At 41.1% G+C, this 18,620-nt stretch overlaps 1 protein-coding gene across 1 annotated transcript; it reads left to right on the top strand.

The window, feature by feature from the left end:
• The first annotated feature begins 4,434 nt into the window (after window positions 1–4,434).
• On the top strand, window positions 4,435–18,340 carry CRABP1 (cellular retinoic acid binding protein 1). The gene is made up of 4 exons (XM_063346459.1): window positions 4,435–4,564; window positions 5,061–5,239; window positions 7,906–8,019; window positions 18,012–18,340. The coding sequence occupies exons 1-4, from the start codon at window positions 4,495–4,497 to the stop codon at window positions 18,060–18,062; spliced, it is 414 nt and encodes a 137-aa protein (XP_063202529.1). The 5' UTR covers window positions 4,435–4,494; the 3' UTR covers window positions 18,063–18,340.
• Window positions 18,341–18,620: the final 280 nt, after the last annotated feature.

Raw genomic sequence — 18,620 nt, 5'->3', positions numbered from 1 at the left:
AACAATTCACTATTTTATTGTATTCTTGTAGCAGAGCAGGTGGCTACCTTAAAGCCTGACTGTGGAAGATAACACAGATCCATTTGTTCCCCTTGAAAGGAAATATTATAGGGAAGGAATTAAGATGATAATATTTATTTTTCTTAATAAACATAAAACTGGCAAACACTTTACTGTCCATCTCTAACAATGCAAGAATTCATTTACTTTCCTATTAGTTTGGTCTCAAAAACCAAAAGGATAACTCGGGACTGGAAAATCCCTCTAGCATTTTAGCTTGGCAATAGTGGGTATTCTTTCAACTTAATGAGAGTGCAGTAGAATATACAAGGCAACACTGCAGAAATGCTGTTTATTCTACATACATTTGTATCACATTTCACCTATTGTCATGCTAGAGGCCCACTGTAAATTAATTTGGCAGATAAATTTACGATGGCAATTTGCCTTCCAGTTGTATAATTTATTCATGTCAGAAATAATTTATTATATACTCCCTTACTCCCTTAAACCAATCTTTTTTTTTTTTTTCTAGGGTACCACCTTAGTAAATAAAATTTATTGTTTACACAGAGCCTTGTGTGACTTCACAGTGGTCAGTCAATAACCTCAAGGGGATAGTTTTGGTCACATTACTGGTCACTTGTTTGGCTGGATGATGGAGTGCCCCGGTCCCATCTGTACATATATTACTTTCTTTTGTCTTAGGGGCACTGTTGGAAAGATTAATTGGGTCCATCTGCAGGGAAGGATCAGCCTTAGGGGATTCAGGTAAATAAAATAAATGCCAAGGGGAAAAAATGCTGAGGGGGATGTTTTGAAAATCAAACTGTTTTCCATACCATTAATGGGGAAATTACATACAGAAGGAGACTGAAAAAAAAGTAAAACTGCCTTTTAGTCTGGGTTATTTCAGCATGACCTGATAAACATCTCCTATTGCTCCTGTGCTAGGATAAGGATCTATGAAGAGGCTTAAAGTCTGTGGGCAATATTCTCAGCTAATATAAATCAGTATAGCTTTCTGATCTCAGTGGAGCTACCCTCACTTTATAACAGTAGAAATTTGAGTCATATCTGCCATAGGGATATTATTTCTGTCCTTCATTTGAGTGATCCAAGACGTGCAGTAAACTGATGCTAATTCACATTCTGTCCCCTCTTCATTTTTTTTTTGTTATAACAGTACTATATTCTTCATGGCTTTTACATCCCACCTCTGTTTTCCTTTCCTTTAAGCTTCTTTCCATATTTTCTTTCTTATCTTTTTCTTCCCTTTCCCCTGAAAAGTTCAGCGTGTAAATGAATCTAATAGCATTGAGCTAACTGATATGATCACAGCTTGTAAAATGGAAACTCAGCTTTTACTGTCTTTCATATCCTTATTATTATATGCATAATTAATTGGTGTAACTAGTACATAAGCCATGTGAAATTTCTTGCCATTTAAGTTACATCTCACTCTGTTGCCTTATCCATCTAAGTGGGGATTTGTATTCCAGAATGCAATGGGATTACAATCCACAATATTTTCATAAAACACAAAATGGAATACTGTTTTTCTCACTGAGCTGTAGCTGTCTTGAGGGACTGGAATATAAGAATTGTTTTGCTTTTAAATTTTTGTTAGAGCGAAGTTAGATTCCTTATGAGTTTGGAGCTCAACTCCTGCTGACTTTTAAATTAATTAGTAAAGCCAGAGAAGGGCATGAGGGCATATTTTTGAGATAGAGAGGGAAACCGATTTAAAAGGAAAGGGAAGAAGCATGCAGAAAGGAACAAAGAAAAATGTAACTCAAAGGGCAAGGGGGGAATGGCTGTTGGTGATCACTACTGTGTATACAATGAAGAACTACTGGTGAGAGGGAAGGCATTGGCTCTGGAAATGCACATGCCTGTCTCCAGCCTGTGCTAGCAGCAGTGGCCCCTCAGTCTCAGAGAGGGACAATTCCTTCTGTGGTTGAACTTTGAGGTCTAATTCTAAATGGTTGGTGAGTTTGCAGTATGCGGTGCTTGAAGGAAACTGCCTCTGTGTATAAATGAGGTGTGAATATGTACACATAGCCAGACAGAGCCAATTAGACACCCTAGAGTTTATCTGGGGTTTTGTTTTGGAAACTGTACTGTATAGGTGGATTGTCACTTCACAGTCTTTAGATAAGATTATCATGTAAATAGAAATGTCATTTGATATCTGTGTATTTAGAGTGACTAGCTCAATGTACTGCCATGGCAGAATAGAGCTTTTTTGCCTGAAGGCACTTTGTTCCTTCTAGCTTTCCACACTTTCTAGGTGAAGAGTATTCTGAAGGCTCCCTCCTGGTCTTCAAGAAATAGGTCAGTGGCCACAGTCCAACACCTAGACAACAAGTCCTACATCTTAGAAACACTCTCACAGCTAGTATCCACTGGAATAGTTCTTGTTCATGTCAGTGGGGCAGCAAATGAAAGAATAGTTGTATACATTAAGTGGTCCTTTAAAGAATAAAGCGTCCCCCCGTAAAATCTTCTGGGCCAATTTATTTTCTCAGATAGAGAGTATACATATTCTGCAGGATTCTGGAAGCAAGCCTGAATCATGGCAGTATGTGTTCAGTCGTGCAACTGGGAAGTTGAAACTGAGGGACTGAGCAGGGCTTCATCGTTTCATAGCAATACACAGACTTGGTATGGGTTTGTTGGGCCTGCAGCCTTTCATTTGTAAGACTTGAACCTACCTGCAATAGGGAAATGATTTGTGTGTTTGGTTTTTTTTCCTCAAGTGTTTTGTTTGTTTGCTTGTTTTGGATTTCAGTGAGGTGATTGGAAATCTCTAAACAAAGTATTTCAGATGGGAATTAATTCTTTTCTCATTTACTAAAAACTGAAAAATGCTTTGTGCTCTGGTTTGGGTTTGGTTTGTTTTAGAGAAACCCTGTTATTGAAAACAGATATTCCTCATTGAAATTTTCATTTCCTGCAAAAAAACACATTTTCCATCAAAATATTCAGTTAGAGAACTATGCCAGGTCTCCAGGGTGTGCTTCTGAAAAGACAGAAAAAAAAGTCAGTAGAAAAAGACTATCAACAGACAAATATTTGGTTCTGCTCTATGGTTCTTACTCAGGTAAAATTCTTCCTGCAATAAGAAATGAGAGCAAATTTCAGCATATAGAAAGTAGAGAGTCATACCTAACAAGTGGCTAAGGTAACTCCCAGTTCTATACGTTTTCCAGGACTGAACACATTTTATACATACCTCAAGTAACCGACTTGTTCATTTTACAGAGTGAGTCTAACAAGTGAAGAATGGTTGTGAATGTACCATGAAGCTGGCTCAGCAAAGGTTTTCCTATAATTAAAATACATCTGGCTCTGTTCTGAGTGGGAAATCACAGACCTCTGAATGTTTTGAGTATTTCCTTATGCACAACAGCAGCAGAAAAACTCCATATGCCTTAACCCATCAAATTCTGTTCCCCTTAATCATGTGGATAAATCAGCTGCAATAAGGAACTTTAGTCTAGCATCTCTGACCTGAAACTGGGGGATTCAAAGCAAAGATGATGGAAATGGTAGTGGAAAGTCTGAGAGGCAGAGAGTGGTGCTCAAATCTTTTGCACACTGATGTTAATTTAAATAAGTGTGAAATAGCTTCATGTGCTTCTCCATAAAAACTTGTGACCGCCATGGGCACTGCTTCTTTGGATGCAGCAGGAATATCTTCCGGCTCCACAGCTATATCCTCCAACTGCCAAAAGCACCATAGAGCAACGCGGGACTGTGTGGCTGTGCCTGGGGAATGGTATAGACATTGTATATGTCTTTGTCCTTCACCCTTCTCAGAGGGAAGGCCTTGGATCGGGGGGCAGTGACAGCTTCCCTACAACAGTCTCCTGCCATGGGAAGGGCTGTGCTTGCTGGCACCTCTTTGGCTGGGTGGTCATCCAGATTAGCCTGGCTGGAGCAGGTTGGTTGGTGTGCAGCTCACCAGGCTGGGAGGCCTGTGTGTTGGGGAGCTGGGGGTGAGGGTGTCGCATATTACTGGGGGTGAGGGTGCCTCGGCCCCGCTGCGGTGGGGATCAATCCAGCGTGAGCCCAGACAGGCTGCTCTTATTTGGTTTGCCCTCTCCCTTCCCTGCCTGCCTCTGTGGCCTTTCCTCAAGTCCTCAATGTCCACCCTAGCTGTGGGACAAGTGACAATCAGGCTCTCCTTTCCGGGAAGCCCCAGGAGGCAGCTGGTAGGCTGCAAGGCAGGCCGGCAGGGATTGATGGATGAAGGACTGGAAGGACGGATGGACGGTTGGATGGACGGATGGACAGATGGATGGATGGCTGGGCCGGGGGGCGGCTGTCTGGCGGCGTGATGCTGGCCCCGGGGAAGGGGTGGGGGGCCGGGGGGTGTGACCCGCTCTCCCCGCCGCCGCGGCGGCCCGCCCAGCTCACAAGGTGCCGGAGCCTGAGAGAGAGCAGCAGCGCCGCGTCCCCGCCGCCGTCTGCAGCGCCCGCCCCGCCATGCCCAACTTCGCCGGCACTTGGAAGATGAGGAGCAGCGAGAATTTCGACGAGCTTCTCAAGGCGCTGGGTGAGGCGCGGGGGAGCCCGGCAGCGGGCAGCCCGGGGCTGTGTCCCGCGGGGAGGGGGACGGGACGCGGGGGAGCTGCAGCCGGAGCCGCGCTCCGGTACCCGGTGCCTGCCGGGGCAGGCACCCGGGAGAGCTCCGTGCCGGGGAAAGCCGAGAGCCCTGCCCGGGGAGGGGCGACGGCAGGCACGGCACGGTCAGAGCCTCACCTGCGGACGCTGGTGGTCCTGCCGCGGGGATCCGGGCTGCCGCCGGCCTGGCGGCTCCTGCCACGGGGGTTTGGTTCCTTGCCCCGCGTTTGCCTTCAGTGCAGCTCCCTGCCGCGCCGGGCAGCGCGGAGCCCCGGGGGCCGGAGGGCTGTGCGCCGTGCCCCGGGGCCGCGCCGCCGCTGCGGGCACCGCCGGCCTCTCGCCCCCGCTCCATCCGCGTGGTGCTGGACGAGCTCAGCCCCGGGCACGGCTGGCGACTTCAAGCTCTGCTTCCTCCCCGCTTCGCCCAGGTGTCAATGCCATGCTCAGGAAGGTGGCGGTGGCTGCCGCCTCCAAACCCCACGTGGAGATCCGCCAGGACGGGGACCAGTTCTACATCAAAACTTCCACCACTGTCCGCACCACTGAGATCAACTTCAAAATCGGGGAGAGCTTTGAGGAGGAGACGGTGGATGGACGAAAGTGCAGGGTAGGAGGAGAGCTGGGGCATGTGTGCATGTGTGTGTGCTATCAAGTCCTTTTTAGATTGAACAAACACATCTGCTGCCAGTGTCCCCAAATAGTGGCATTGCTGCCCTCCACCCTCTTCTTCCCAGAAACACTCTTTGGAGGTTCTCGGTCGTTGCCGTTCCTCTTCTCCCTCGTCCAACATTCTGCCTCTTGCAGGGTAAAACTGAAATCTGAAGGTAACGGAGCATGGCAGGTCCCAAAGGCAGAGTTCAAGTACCTGCTTGCCGGCTCCTCCGGTGGCAGGGTTTTGTTCAGCTCTTTTTGCTTCCCTCTCCCCTGGAGACCTCAGCTGCAGTGGAGGCTCTCCCCAGCCTTTGTCCCTGACGGGAACACGGGCAACCGTGGAGCAAGAGAGACCTCAAGAGTCAGGATTTAGTGCACAAACCTGACATAACTTTTGTCCTAAATTGAATCAGCTTGCAGCCTGTTGGTAGTTTGGGGCTGAAATCCTCTTTCATGCCTTTGCAAGTGCATGTCTCCAGTTTGCTGATCAGATAAGTCTTTAACAGTGTAAGACAGACCTTCAGCTAGTGTTATACCAGCCATAATTACACCATCTCCTTGAGCAGAAGTGCATTAGAGGGCGTTCACTGGAATGTTTTGGGCTTGATTCTGTCGAGCCCTTGCTCCTCTACTTTTGTAACCACTTTTATGGCTGTGGAGGGGGCTCTAAGTCAGCAGCATCTAACACCAGCTTCTCGCTGGTGTAGATATGTGGGATCTGGGGTATTGGAGAACTGGACTGTGATCATAGCTATCTTTTGAAAAAAGTTATCAAAGGCATGGCTTAGTTATCCTTTCCTCAGACACTTTACTTTCACACTTACAAGTATATATATAACAGTTATAAAAGAAGTATCAGAATGTAGTCCCAAATTAGAGTACAGTTTTAAAAGTAGCCTATGATGGTGACATAATCAGCTTTCCAAAATATGATCTCTGCTAATTCTTGGGCCAGCTTCTGAGGCTATTTGCACCACTAAAAATTCAGAACTTACTATCTCCAGTGCAATTACTGTGAATTTAAATTTATGAAAAAGGGAGGCAGATTCTGGGAGTCAGTGAACATTTAGAACATTCTCTTGATCTCTAGGATGAGTTATCGTATATTTAACAGTTTGCTCAGGAAATGTTGCTGGCTTTGTTAATTTATCTTGTTTGGCAAAAGCAGTATTTTAGTGTCTTCATGCATAATGCATATACAATAAATGTGACCCGCTTTCTAGAGAAGGATTTATTGCTGCAGATGGAAAAACCATAATTACGTCTGTAAGCTATGAAAGTTGGAAAAATCTGAAAGAAACGTGTTTTGTGAAGTAGTAAATTTTTTCCATGTGTTGTGAAATTATTTATAGTCCACTCTCAGGAATAAGTTGTACCGCTGTGTGTATATAACCAAGATGTGGCCACAGAGCAGAAACTGACAGATAATAAAATAATACTTCAGAATGTAATTTGCAATATCTGGCAAAATTGCTGACTGGTGATAGATTTTGATACACTTTATGGGGTGGAGGGTTTTGTTCTGCCAGCTAACTTGATCCATTGTTCATACAGACAAAGAGCGAGTCATATGTAGTGGAACTGCAAGGCATAGCTTCTATAACTGCTATTTAAGATGGCTTGTTGGCTTAAAAGACCTATTGTTTTGAAACAATATTTATAAAGTAAACAGCTAATTTTAAATCAAAGTAAAGTTTTTTTTTCCCTTGGAAAGTCTGGGAAGTATTAACTTGAATTTATGCATACATATGCACACACACACGTATATGTATATAATCACAGACTAATGAATGTCTCCCATGTGCTAGTTATAAAGCGATTACTTGCACATTCATTACAGGGCATCCTTCTGCACAGCTGTTCCATTGCAATGTAGAATAATAGTTCAGTGATAGAATGAAAAGCAACAGAGTCAGGGCTTGCCTGCTAGTGGAAGCTGAACAAAATCCTGGGGTTCTTTTATGTATTTTATTTTTCCGTGGTTTCATAGTCATTACTGAAGTGCTTTGAAAAATGCCCAAGGGTATTTCAATCTATCTCCAGACTCACAACCTTAAAACACTAGAGCTCTAACAAAGTTTCTTTAATTCAGTTGTGATTTATTCTAGTTTGTTCAGACAGTTAAGTGTTTAATATACAGTTAACTTGGCACAGTGCCATATAGCATGAAGGGTTGTAAGTGACAAATACTGCATTATTTATGACCACAAAATGATACATACGATTCTTGATGCTTTTACACTAAGGGGACTCTGTAGTGATAAATAACATGTCAGATCAAGCCACATGTGTACAAAGATGCTTGGGAATGTAGACACTACATTATCACATGTTTCTAAATTACACTTTTGAACATCAAGCATTTCATGAAAACTGGGTGGCTTTTTAATTTGGAAACAAATGAGGATTTACACTGAAAAGGCACATTTACAATTACTTTGTTGTTAATATAATTTTGATTTCACCACTTTCCATTGATGTCTTTTTCCCATTGCCTTTATCTGTCTATGTGTTGCTCCTTTACTGCAGCAATTATTCTCACTACTACTCATTGTTGTCTCTGTGCCTCATGCTGCTGGGGAATATAATTAATGTTATTCCTAATGGTTTTTTTGCCTGCAGAGTTTGGCCACTTGGGAGAATGAAAACAAGATCTATTGCAAACAAACTCTTATTGAGGGAGATGGCCCCAAAACATACTGGACTCGAGAATTAGCTAATGATGAGCTGATTTTGGTAAGAACCTTGAACCCACCCAATATATGCACCATATTAATAGGTTTTTGTTACCATGTAGTATGACTTACTATTTTTCCTTACTTAAATCCATCCGGAACTACCATTTTCATAATCCTCTACAGTACAATTCATACATCACTTTTTTTCTTTCTTTTTAAATGTTTGGGGGGGGGGTTAAGAACAAATGAAGATATATGCAGGTTCTTTGTTGCATTTTATTGCTATAACTTTTGCCATACTGTTACTGGTAGAATAATTACAAGTGGGCCACTTCTGCTCTGTAAATTCACACCACCACCAAAGAATTTGCTTGATTTATTGCAAATTTTCTCTGATGAAAGTGAGATCAAGGCATTTGACCTCATTTCTGGAGAACTTTCTTATTTAGGCATGTGCATAATACATTGCTTCTTATACATAATCACATGGTGTGTAGCAGGAGAGATGTGGCATGTTGTCAGCATGCTCTAATCTCGTTCTGTCTTTGAAGAACATATAATTCCTCCCCCATCTCTGCCACCTTCCCCAATTCCTTGATCATCTCTGAATCCACTTTCATGTGTTTCTCAGAAATACACTGATTTGCATGTTTGCTGTCAGCCAACATCCCCTCACTCCTGTGTGACCTTCCATATGGCAGCAGGGTTACTGTAGGCATTCTGACCAGCACTTCTGCAACTGCCTCACCATTTACACCATGAATCATGTGCAGTTTATTTATTTATATTGTACTTATTTCTATTAAAGTTGAGTTCTCTTCACTGAATCTTTCCTCAGTAGTCCCTCTATATTAATGAAACAATATCCAGAACTGGATAAAGACACAGTTTCTCTGAGTTACAAGCAGCACAGTTCAGCTTGAGTTCAGAATCATTTTATTGCACATGTTCTTACTAGTGAATTCTGGATAAATAGTTGATTGGACTGTTACGCCTCATCAGTTTGGGCACGGAAGACATGCTGCTGGAGTGACGGGTAAGAAAACATCAAAGCAGGGAGGTTTTATTTCAAATTATCACACTAACTAAACCTCTGCACTTTAAAAAACAAACAACTTCCCCAGTGTTTCTCTAAAGCAGTTGGAGCTCTGTTTTTAAGATTGCATCTGAAACAAAACCAGGACCCAAACCTAACCAAGTATAAACAAAAAGCCTTTAAGGTGTTAGTATTATTCCAGACATCTTGGAACTGTTCACCCACCCCTTACGAGGAGGTGTATGCTGCTAGTGAAATCACATTGGTTTCTATTGAATGAATACTGTGGTTCTGGATAATTTCTTTTGACTCAACCACTGAAATTCTTTATACTGTCAAAAAACTTTAGGAGGCAAAGTACTTTGATCTCTGCTTCACATCTTTATATATAATGCAGTGGACAAAATATATTCTCAACTATAATTTTTCCAACTTCCTAGCAATACATTTCTGTAGTTTATTATTTAAGCAACAAACAAATGAGGCAGCTGTTAAACAAAGTGAACTGTTCCAAGCAAAGCAAGAAAGCCAGTCATAATACAGTTGCCTCCTGCAATCAGCAATGTGAACTTACCCAGCTGGGAAAGAAGAATGAGGTTGGTTAGGAAACCAGAGTGATTCGAAGGTTATAAAGCCATCTAACCCTTTTTCTTGTGTAATACAGTCTGTTGAGCTTTTCTCAATTAATTATTTTTCAAATTAGGATAGAAATCAGAAAAACTTCTTGTTAAAATATTGACATTTGTAGGAACTCAATCACAACTTTTGGTAAGTTGTTTTACTGGTTAATTTCCTTGCCATTAAAATATACACATTATTTCTAATCTGTATATGTCTACATTCAACTTCCAGTCTTTACACACAGTGTATAAAAGAACCTAAATAATATGCCTAAAGTTTGTTATTGCAAATACTTCTCATAACAGCGCTGATCAAGCCACCTCTTGGAAGAACCTACTTGTTGTTAAGTTAAATCATTGGAAGACCTTGAGCCCTTCAATATAAAGCAAGCTTTCCTTGGATCATTCTTTCAGTGCTTCTATAACGCCATCCAATTTATCAATTTCCTTTCTAGACTATGAACACCAGAACTGCACGCACTGTTTTGCTAGCAAACACACTACCACCTGGTGTAGTGGTGACTTTATCTCCCTACTCTTATCTGAAATTACTCTGATTTATATGAAAAGACTTTGTTAACTCTTCTTTGGAACTCATGCTCAGCAGATCATGATCCCCAGTAATTTTCCTGGTTTCTGATTTCCCAGACTGATCCTCTTCCCTCTCCTGCAAGTTGGGACTGTGTTCATTTGTTGCAATGCACGATTTTACTGTAGCTATTATGAAAACATAGTGCTTGCTTCCAAGTGATCCAGATACATTCTCTCTCTCTTTTACTATTTAATATGATATGCAGTTCCATTCTCCTACCTCTTTTCTGGAGCATAATGGCCTCTTTTGCTTTATTAAATATTAGGACGCTACTTGGTCCTCAGGACAAAGATTTTCAAGCCCCTCATGACATTTGAGAGGACTGCATGTACAAATCTTTTAAATACATGGGTCAACATGTTCAGTGTCTTCTGTCACCCTAAAGCTCAGCAATTAGGTGTTTCTAAGAGTAATGGTGGTGAGCATGAGGCCTCTGGTCCTTTGGAGAAGTAAAGGTGGCCAAAATGAACCCTTTTGGGAGCCAAGCAGCAAAGGGTTATACTGTTTGGAGGAAGACAGAAGAGAGTAAGGGAAGCTACATTTTCTTGTCTGTGGTCCCTAATTTTAGAACCCAGAATATTCCCTCCAGACCATTATTTGGGGTTTAAAAGCCAAGCTACCTGAAGGGACTGGCTGAGGTGTGTTCCTCAACGATACGAGGGAGCAAAGTAGGCTCTTAGTGAGACGACCCTGTGATACCTTTTGATCTGTCTTTCCTCTCAACTGTGTTTAGGTTCTTCATCGTTCCAGTGAAGAAAGATTCAACTTTGATTATCTTATGCTTGGAAATTTTCCTTGGATCTGAGTCTGCGTACCCCCACTTACTTCTTCAAAACTAAGATCACAGTGAGAAGAAGAGATCTTTCTTTGTCTTATCCTTTCTTTCTTCTTCCATCCTTCCAGTTTTGTTAGGGTTCTTTAGGACCTGAAACTCATTCAGTTTTACTGCCCATGTAACTTCAAACATTTAACGATTCCCATCTTCACACTTCTCAAACCTCCCTACTTACCTAAGAAACATTTTGTCTTCCTTTACTCTTTCTGATGTGCTTTGGTAAGCTTTTCCTATTTCCACATTCTGGCAGAGCGCCTTAAAAAAGCAGAAGGAAACCACATTCTTGTGAACTTTTAGGTGTCTGCAGCTGGGAAGCTGTCTTTTATGGGGCAGAGCCTGTGATGTAGCAGTTTAGGAACTCTGTAAGGCTGATATTTTTACTCACAGTCTCTGCTCCTGTTTCTCTACCCAAAGAAATCTTTCCAGAAATCTTGAGTCTCTTTCTTAGCTATTACATGCATTTGCAGAAGAAATCAAGAAAACTCATACCCCATTTGGAAAAAGTTGCAAGAAGGAATGTAAACTGTTAGACTGAGGCATGAATGGAAAGAAGGCTTGGGGCAACAGGCAGGGGGTAAGGAATGAGTTCTATTCTGCTAATACTGGCTGCATACATGTTGGAGCTTTGCCACGTAATTTTGATCTAATATGCTGCATTGCTTAGGGGATCCATTAGATTATGACATTTTCCTAGTGGAAGGATATATTTTTCTCCCCAACACCGCATGTTAAATAAAATACATTTATTATCATATATAATAAAAAAAAATCAGTGTTGAATTGTCATGACTACCACAGAGCTAAAATAGAAACCATATTACTGTACAATTATCAATCTTTCTTGCATCCTGGCAGAAGAATTCCTTATGTTCTTCAAAGATATTCCCTTGGAGCAATATGATGGTCTTCCATGTCACATCATGTCCTCTGGTACACAGATGCTGGGAACAAACTATTTAGTTAGCAAAGGTTTTCTTTACCTTCAGGTACCAGTTAAGTTTGCCTTTAGTTCTCCTCAGCTCTTTGCAGCATGGAGAATGAGATTACCCTTATTATTACATAAATAATATTTGACTGGTACAATGGCAGATGTAGGTCTAAAGTCCTGTTAGAAAAAGAGTCCTTTTAGCTGAGTAAGGGAAGAAGGATAAGCTCTGCTTTATAAAAAAGGTGCTGTGAATGTGTTAGAACATTGCAACTACTTTAATCAGTGCTCTTTATTCTAATCTCACGTGATGCACTTGCTTGGGTTTTCAGTGCTGCATTTTTAGGAGTACTGGATGATGTAGATAAAAAAAATTACATGGAATATGCAAACAAGAGAGGGTGAAAAGGATAGATCACCAGCAAATTTCACATTTGTTTGTCTTGACTGTATCTTTAGATTATATTGTATTGTACTTTAAAACTGTAATGCATACAGAGAGTCAGAATATCTGTATTTACAGCTTTACATTCAATTAGCACTTGAACAATCAAGATTGGAATATAACACAAAAACATATATTTCCTTTACTTGTCTGAAAAGTAAGATCTGGGATTAAGTCTATTCTAATATGCTTTTTCTTCCCTTTTCTTTTATACTTTTTAATGTTTTTGCTGTCGTTGTGTGTTTGTGTCAGGGACATTAATGAGCTATCAATCACTTGTGTAAGTCAGAAGAACAAAAGGTCTGCTCTTACAAAGTTAAAGGATGCTTCTTCCAAATGTTAGCTATTCAAAGGAGAAACATTTCTATTCAAACTTTATCTGCATTGCTGCTTTCATAGCTGCTTACGCCTCTATAGATTTTAGTTTAATCTGTAACACACAAACATTTTAAAGTGGATGATTACTGAAGAGGGGCTTTAAAAACAGCCTCAGACCACATTTTACACAGTTCATGTATCACACAGGGGTTCTCAGAATCAATTATAGCAAGGGTCAAAGATCAGAACATTAAGGGGGGTTCAAGCATGGTTTCTATTCTACATTCCCTCCCCAGAAAAATCATGCCGTTGTTGATTAAAACTGGTGAACTGTGGAGCCTGGATGAATGAGTGAACATTTTTTAAATTATATTGCTGGCTTCTAAAATTAAACATGGTAGGTTAGAAGGGTCAGTGCAGATTTGGAGAGATACTTTGCAGCTGAATGCTGAGATTTGTGATGTGCCTAAGCCTTGTATTGAACAAAGTTAAACTACCAAAGTGTTTAACTTTTCTATAGTTTTTGGAGAGTGATCTTAAATAAAATCAGTTATCAAAAGGAGCGTCTACTCATACTGAGGTCGGTGGGGGGGTTGCCGCATACCTCATTAAAGCAGCATTGATAAAAGTTCAGGAGCCTGTAATAATGCGTACGTATGTGTTGCATGGACCTAATGCTTTAATTTAATATTTGCCACAAGCAGATTTACAAGGGGGCTTAGGGATCTGCAGACCCTGCTCACTAGTCTGGGTCACATCCCAAACATATAATCAGAGAAAGAAGCCAAAGCATTTGCATCTTGGATGTATCTGATTCTGTGATCCTGTTTATAGCCTCTTATAATATCAGTTGTAGCTTAGATGTTTGCTGTGTACTGGCTTTCAAGACTACTCCTGGGAGATACCATTTCCTCATGTTCTTACCTCTGTCATTCATTTGTGGCATGACTCCAAGGAAACTGTATAATATAGCAGTTCTCAAACACAAATACCAACATTTAGGTACCGCGATAAATTTTGCATGGTCCTGTCGATTGATATCCTGCAGAAAGTGAGGTTTTATATCGGGTGATTTGCTATTAATATCCAAGTTTGAAAGTGGGGGCTGCACATTCTGTGACTACAGCCCCATAATGATCAAGCTCTTTCATAAAACATTATGGGAGTCAGGAGGAGAAAGGAAATACGCAGTATGCCTTTATGGTGAAGATTTATGTATTTATTCTGGATAACGTGGAAGTTTGCATGTGCACAAAGCCTTTTCTGAGGATTCATTTAAGTAATATCTCCTCTTCTCCATTTGTTTGCTGATGTATTATGTCTTCCTTTTGCAAGTTGCGTCTCCAGGTTGGTCAGTCATGAGCAGATAACAGGGGACATTTGCATACATTGGCAGAAGTGATCTTTCCCAAGTGATTGTTTCAATGACAGTCTTCCTAATTATACTGTGTGCTTATTACAAGGCACTTATCACAAAGGCTCCTTGGCAAATGTTTATAAAGGCGGCCTTCAAAAAGCAGGTTTACTCATACAGTAATATATTACTGCCCTGTAATTGTCTTTTAATCTCTAATGATGTCAGTGGTCATCAGATTTTGAGTGAACCGAGAGAGGTCAATTTATTGGATTATCCCCCCGTGCAGGGCTTTGCTTGCAGTGTGCTTTTGGACTCTTAGCTACAGATTATGACAAGCTAAGTGAAGAAAACAATTCTGTAATTGGCAGTCATTGCACATTTAAAATCCTATTTTAGATTTAGACAGAAGCCCCGCCTTGTAGCATTTTGTAAGGTAAGTGGAACCTTTGCAAGTTGATGAGAAGGTGGTGTTTGAAAATCCTGCATCTTCTCCTTAGATTTGAATCACAGTTTAATAGTGTTGCACTTTTTTTTAGTTGCTCTGGTGAAACTTCACCACCAAATAGCCAGGATTGCTCACTGTCTTTCTTTTTATTAGGATGTTCTGCTCCTTTGGGTCATGGAAATCTTTAAAGTCTGCTTGTTCTGAGAGGAACTATCACTTCTTTCCAATCTTGAATTAGAACAATAGACACTAAGCTGCTTGATCCTACCCCTGGATACAAAGATTTAAGTGTGAAGGATAGAGGAGTAACAGCCTTTTGATTTGGACCTTTCCCTGAGCTTGGGCCTAGCTGTACATTAGATGTTTCTGTGAGTAACCACAAGAAAAGGAATGCAGCAAGTTTGAACACACTCCTCTCTGCTTTGTTTAGCAACATTTAGTGGAGTTTCATCAACAATGCTAGTAAGTTACAATAAGATAGGGAAATACCTTTTACATAAATCCACATTTAAACCATGTACATAACCATGAGAATCATCAAAGCCATTTATTTATGTGCTTCAGTATGGAATTAGGTCACTAATCATCTGAATGGGTATAAGGTATAAAATCTAAGGGCTAAAAAATGCATCTTATTCCTGAAACAGGTCAGAGGCCACATAACCTAAGCTGGGTTTCCTTGGATGAAGTCCATCTTCAAGGAAAGGATGCCTGGCTCTTTGAAAAGTGCCTGGTGGCTACATGGTACTCCAGAGTAATTGTAATTGGGCTTTGCATGAATTTTATCTCTTTACAATCTAGTTTTAAAGATACGATTGCGTTAAATTATAGTGGTTTTCCAGACTGCGAGACTGGTGTGTTGCAGAGAATGACAATCCTTGTGTATAGCAACAGACTAAGACTGCTCTTAGTATTTGGGTTTCCCGGGTACATCCATGTTTTCTGCACTTAATTTTTATCCTGACAGAGCAATTTGAATGCAGTCCTTTGCCTGAGATTTTTCAAGAGTCCAGAAATCCAGCTGGAGGTGGATGTTAGAAGTACAATACAAACAGCCAGTGCACTTTGTCTCAAGCGTGTCAAGTTGTGACTCTGTGAGTGCAGAACAGTCAGTCTGTGTGTACATACAGTGGAGTTTCTGCCTCTGCAGTGCATTCTGGATGCACCCATACTACTGAGCTTTCCCAGAAAGTTGCTATTTCTTTTTTCTTCCTCCACAAATTTGTATCTTTATTTTCACACTCCCTCCTGTGGGTCTGGCAAGTCTGGCCAATCAGACTACAATGATGTCTTAGGAGCAAGCTCTGCGCAAGAACACAGTCTCAGAACTGGACACTGGACAGAATTTTGAACACTCAGACATTCAGTGGCAACCTAGGACAGACATGCAGTATGAATCACACCTATTTCAATCTACTCTTCCCTGCAGTGTTCCCTCTCAATACAACTGCTGACCTGTTGTGAGAATAACTGCTGTTGCACAGCTTTAGGGGAAGGAGTTGGTCTCTTAATTTCATAGACATAATTTCATAGGCATAAATTTACTAGGGAGGTTACAAGACTTTTGGCAAACTTCTGCTGCAGCCTTTCTCATTAGAACTGGCTGATGTGGCACCCACTCACATCACAAGATGTGGCTGCATAGCTGTGCAGCTCCAACTGTCAGACTGGGGCTGTGCCAGCTCTTGAAGAACACTACACAAAGGCTGTTTTACTATTATTTATGATTTGTGTTGAAATAGCAGCGGGGGACGCAAACCTCACCGTGCTTAGCAATGCCTGAATGTACCATAGAAAGACAATCCTTGTCACAGTGACCTCCCAGTCTCCACAGACAACATCAAGCCTTGGATGGTCTTGACTCTGACTTGCTTTCTCTGGCAAAGCTCCTGCCGAAATAATTTTGCCTTTGTGTATAATTTTGGAAATGTTGAAGGAAGCCATAGTAAGGATATTTGCAGCTGGTGCTGTGGGCAATGAAGAACTATCTGTATCCTTTAAAATTAATTTTCAGACATTTTCATGTGTATGCTAAAAACGTATATAAAGATTAATATGATAAGCTCTTTATATGCAAAACAATGCCTATATCTCCAAAATACTAACAGACTTTCCTCCTCAATAAAGTGAACAAAATGTAAGACAGAGTCAGTTTTAAAGCCAAGTCCTTTCAAAGAGATGTTGGCCAAAACAGGCGTAGAAAGCATTAAAACAAATGAAGTCCAGCTGAATTTTCATAACACACTGGGGTAGGTCTTAACTGTATTTTTCAGTGAGACCTTGGCAGTTATTACAGCCAAACATCCCACCTCACAACTTGTTAGTGGTGAGCTCAAAACTGTCTGTCAGTGTAGCCGAACATGAAGTTTTCTGCAGTCAGTATTTCCTCACTCTCGGACCCATTATTTCCTTCATGTTTAATGGCTTGCTCAGATTTTAGCCTGCCAGACCTGAAATTACTTACAAACACTTTGGGGCTTAGGTGGCTTTCTCAGACAATCACTGTCCTGTGTAAATGTCCTGATAATCTGTACTGCAATATTGCTGTGGTAGTATTGCCTTTTAAATGCAGAACTACAGAGCGATTTAAAGCCCACAGGCTTTCAGATGCATATCTGAAACTCTGTTTCAGTCAATGGCATACCATTGTATAACAGCAACTCTAAGTATTTGGAAAATTAAGGTACTCTGAGGTACTGAATCTGGTATAAGAAATAGCATGATAATAGGACTAGTCCGTAGTCAGTCAGTGACTTTCAGATGTTTAGTGATCAAACGTTTGTGAGATCTCATAGGCGTTTAGTCATGTGAAATGAGTTCTCTCTCCACTACATTTTTCTCCATTATGTGTCCTCATTTCAGACCCTTCTCATAGTTAAGCAATTCACTGGTGAACATCACAGTATCCTGAAAGAAGGTTGTGGTTGACACTGCCCACATTACAGCTTGGGAGAGAAGGTTTTGGTATCCCAGCATGGTGTGTTAACATCTTGCAGCAGCATTATGTTTACAGGTTATAGGTATACATACTTCTGGTCTTCACACTGACTTCATTTGAACTCCTCTGTTTTATACCTGCAAATATCAAAGAATACCTTTTTGAACATGCCATCTGAATTCCCCCCTCAGCATTTCCAGTTCAAAGTGCTGCAAATGTTTCTAAATATAACAACAGTACATTCCAAATTCTCTTTCTTTTCTCATGTTTATTTATAAATGCATGCCAAGAAACTCTAGAAAAAGGGAATTTCTGCATCATGTATCATTCTGACAAAATTCATTGTGCCTTGGAAAGAAGGTCACTTACATTGCATTCGCCTTCCAAAATGACTCCTTTCTTTACTCTCATCTGTCAAAAGACATAGGAAAATGTATTTCTGCTGTAGAACTAGCTACTATAGTAAAAATAACATTAAAAAATGGTGTTAAATGTTTGCTGGTTCCATCTCTTCTGATTGATTTCTATTTCTTTTCCAGACCTTTGGTGCCGATGATGTTGTGTGCACAAGAATTTATGTAAGAGAGTAAAAACATCAATTTACTTGTCATCTGGGATGAAGTGGAGAACTGTGAAAATCCCCAGTATAATGAGTATCTGTGTGTGCTGTTACTAATGCGGTGTTGTATGTGACCGTGTGTGTTATATCTGAACCCATATCCTCTGTTAAGTGTGTTTTGCTTTCATTTTTCGTCGCAGACACTATTCCTTCCCACTTTTATGCCATCACTTTTCGTGTCTGCTTTGTATTTTGTAGTTGTCACTTGCTATGGTTTCATCAATGATTAAACTTATTGGGCATAACTCACAGCCGTTTGGGGGTGTTTTTAATAGAAAACCCAGCAGTGCTTTGGTTAGGACTGAAACACTTTTACCCTCTGTTGAAGTCAGGGTGGAATTTCACTGCTGTTGGCTAGCACTATGCTGTCAGGAAACACCTCCCAGGGCAACACAAAGCGCAGGAGAGCAACTGAATTGCAGGGCGGTTCACGGAGCTGCAGGCTGCTCTCTCAAACCCACAGCTCTGCTTCTTTCCTTCTTTCCGTCCTGTCTCCTTGGGAGTGTTGCTGAGGAACAATTCCTGTATT

The sequence above is a fragment of the Chroicocephalus ridibundus genome, chromosome 9 (genome assembly GCF_963924245.1).
Source record: "Chroicocephalus ridibundus chromosome 9, bChrRid1.1, whole genome shotgun sequence".
Taxonomy (NCBI): Eukaryota; Metazoa; Chordata; class Aves; order Charadriiformes; family Laridae; genus Chroicocephalus; species Chroicocephalus ridibundus.
Note: the sequence above shows the minus strand (reverse complement) of the source record. Positions and strands in the feature narration are given on the sequence as shown.